The sequence below is a fragment of the Egretta garzetta genome, unplaced genomic scaffold (assembly GCF_000687185.1).
Source record: "Egretta garzetta isolate BGI_Z169 unplaced genomic scaffold, ASM68718v1 scaffold30, whole genome shotgun sequence".
NCBI classification, from domain to species: Eukaryota; Metazoa; Chordata; class Aves; order Pelecaniformes; family Ardeidae; genus Egretta; species Egretta garzetta.
The window spans coordinates 5540740-5542582 of NW_009258383.1; the positions used below are offsets into that span (position 1 = coordinate 5540740).

Below are 1843 nucleotides of genomic sequence, written 5' to 3' on the forward strand. Positions count from 1 at the left end.
GCATCCTGGCTTGTATCAGGAATAGCGTGGCCAGCAGGGGCAGGGAAGTGATCGTGCCCCTGTACTTGGTGCTGGTGAGGCCGCACCTTGAATACTGTGTTCAGTTTTGGGCCCTTCAGTACAAGAGGGGCATTGAGGTGCTGGAGCATGTCCAGAGAAGGGCAACAAATCTGGTGCGGGATCTGGAGCACAAGTCTTAAGAGGAGCAGCTGAGGGAACTGAGGTTGTTTAGTCTGGAGAAGCTGACTCTGGAATGGGCTGCCCAGGGAGGTGGTCGAGTCCTCATCCCTGGAGGTATTTAAAAGAAGGATAGATGAGGTTCTTAGGGACATGGTTTAGTGGTGGGATGGCAGGGTTAGGTTAAAGGTTGGACTTGATGATCTGAAAGGTCTTTTCCAACCAAAGTGATTCTATGTTTCTATGATTACAACTGTCTGACAGGAGGGCGTAGTGAGGTGGGTGTCTGCCTCTTCTCCCAGGTAATGGGCAATAGGACAAGAGGAAATGGCCTCAAATTGTGCCAGGGGAGGTTTAGATTGGACATTAGGAAAAAATTCTTTACTGAAAGAGTGGTCAAGCATTGGAATAGGCTACCCAGAAAAGTGGTGAAGTCACCATCCCTGGAGGTGTTAAAAAATGTGTAGATGTGGCACTTTGGGACATGGTTTAGTAGGCATGGGTTGATGAGTGGACTTGATGATCTTGGAAGTCTTTTCCAACCTTTATGATTCGATGATAATGTTGGGGTAGAAGGTGGGATTAGGAGCCGTAGAATAAGATGAGGAGTGGAAAGTTGTCTCTCTGTAGAGATCTTCAAAGAGGGCACACCTTTCTAGGCTACGGAACAGACTTCAGACAAAACAGACAGACTCCTAATTTTTGTCAGTGCACCTCATTTAGGCAGAGGAATTTTCTTCTGTGTGTTTTAGGGAGTGGCTCCTTACCAGCAGCACACCCACATATCATGCCACATCACATCTCAGTTAATCCCTTCTCCCGTAATACTGGTGCAGAGTTTGTAAACACAGCAAATCCTGCTGTCAGTTTGTAGGTGGCTATGCTGGCTCTGTCTCAGTAGGTATATACCAGCAAAAGCAAAGTGTACTGTGGGGAAAGTGATGTAATGCAGAGAATGCTTAAGGTTTTGGCCTGAAACCTATACGTGTTAAACCCTTGGGCTAAAAGTCATTTAGAACCATATATTTGTTCATTTATAGATGATCTCAGATTACAAAGGAATTTGGCTTTTGATAACATTCTTGCAAATTATTTTCTCAACAGTTTCTCTATGCATGGATATCACCTGAATCTTCTTACAAGAGCTTAAATTGTGTGTAAAGTTACCCTAAACATGAGTGGCTCCAAACCTGATATTCTGTGGGCCCCGCACCACGTTGACAGATTTGTTGTATGTGATTCGGAATTGAGCCTTTATCACATTGACTCTGCTGTAAGTTCAGAACTCAAGGCAGGGTCCTTGCGGTTATCAGAAGAAACTACAGCTACACTATTGTCAATAAATTCAGATACACCGTATATGAAATGTGTGGCTTGGTATCCAAAGTACGATCCTGAATGTCTCCTTGCTGTTGGACAGGCCAATGGTCGAGTGGTACTTACTAGCCTTGGTCAAGATCACAACTCAAAATCTAAAGATCTGATAGGCAAAGAGTTTGTTCCCAAGCATGCACGGCAATGCAATACCCTCGCATGGAATCCACTAGATAGTAATTGGCTTGCTGCTGGGTTAGACAAACATCGGGCTGACTTTTCGGTATTGATCTGGGATATCAGTAGCAAGTATGCCCCAGAGACTGCAGTTGCTACAGAGAAAGTAAGACTT

The 1843-nt window shown here is 44.8% G+C and overlaps 1 protein-coding gene across 1 annotated transcript in view; it reads left to right on the forward strand.

Moving 5' to 3' along the window:
* Nucleotides 1-892: 892 nt before the first annotated feature.
* Nucleotides 893-1843, forward strand: part of MIOS (meiosis regulator for oocyte development) — a 14868-nt gene continuing 13917 nt past the window's right edge. The window contains exon 1 of the mRNA XM_009642050.2: nucleotides 893-1842. Within this exon, the coding sequence (XP_009640345.1) occupies nucleotides 1352-1842 (491 nt within the window). The 5' untranslated portion in view covers nucleotides 893-1351. The remainder of the gene's footprint in view (nucleotide 1843) is intronic.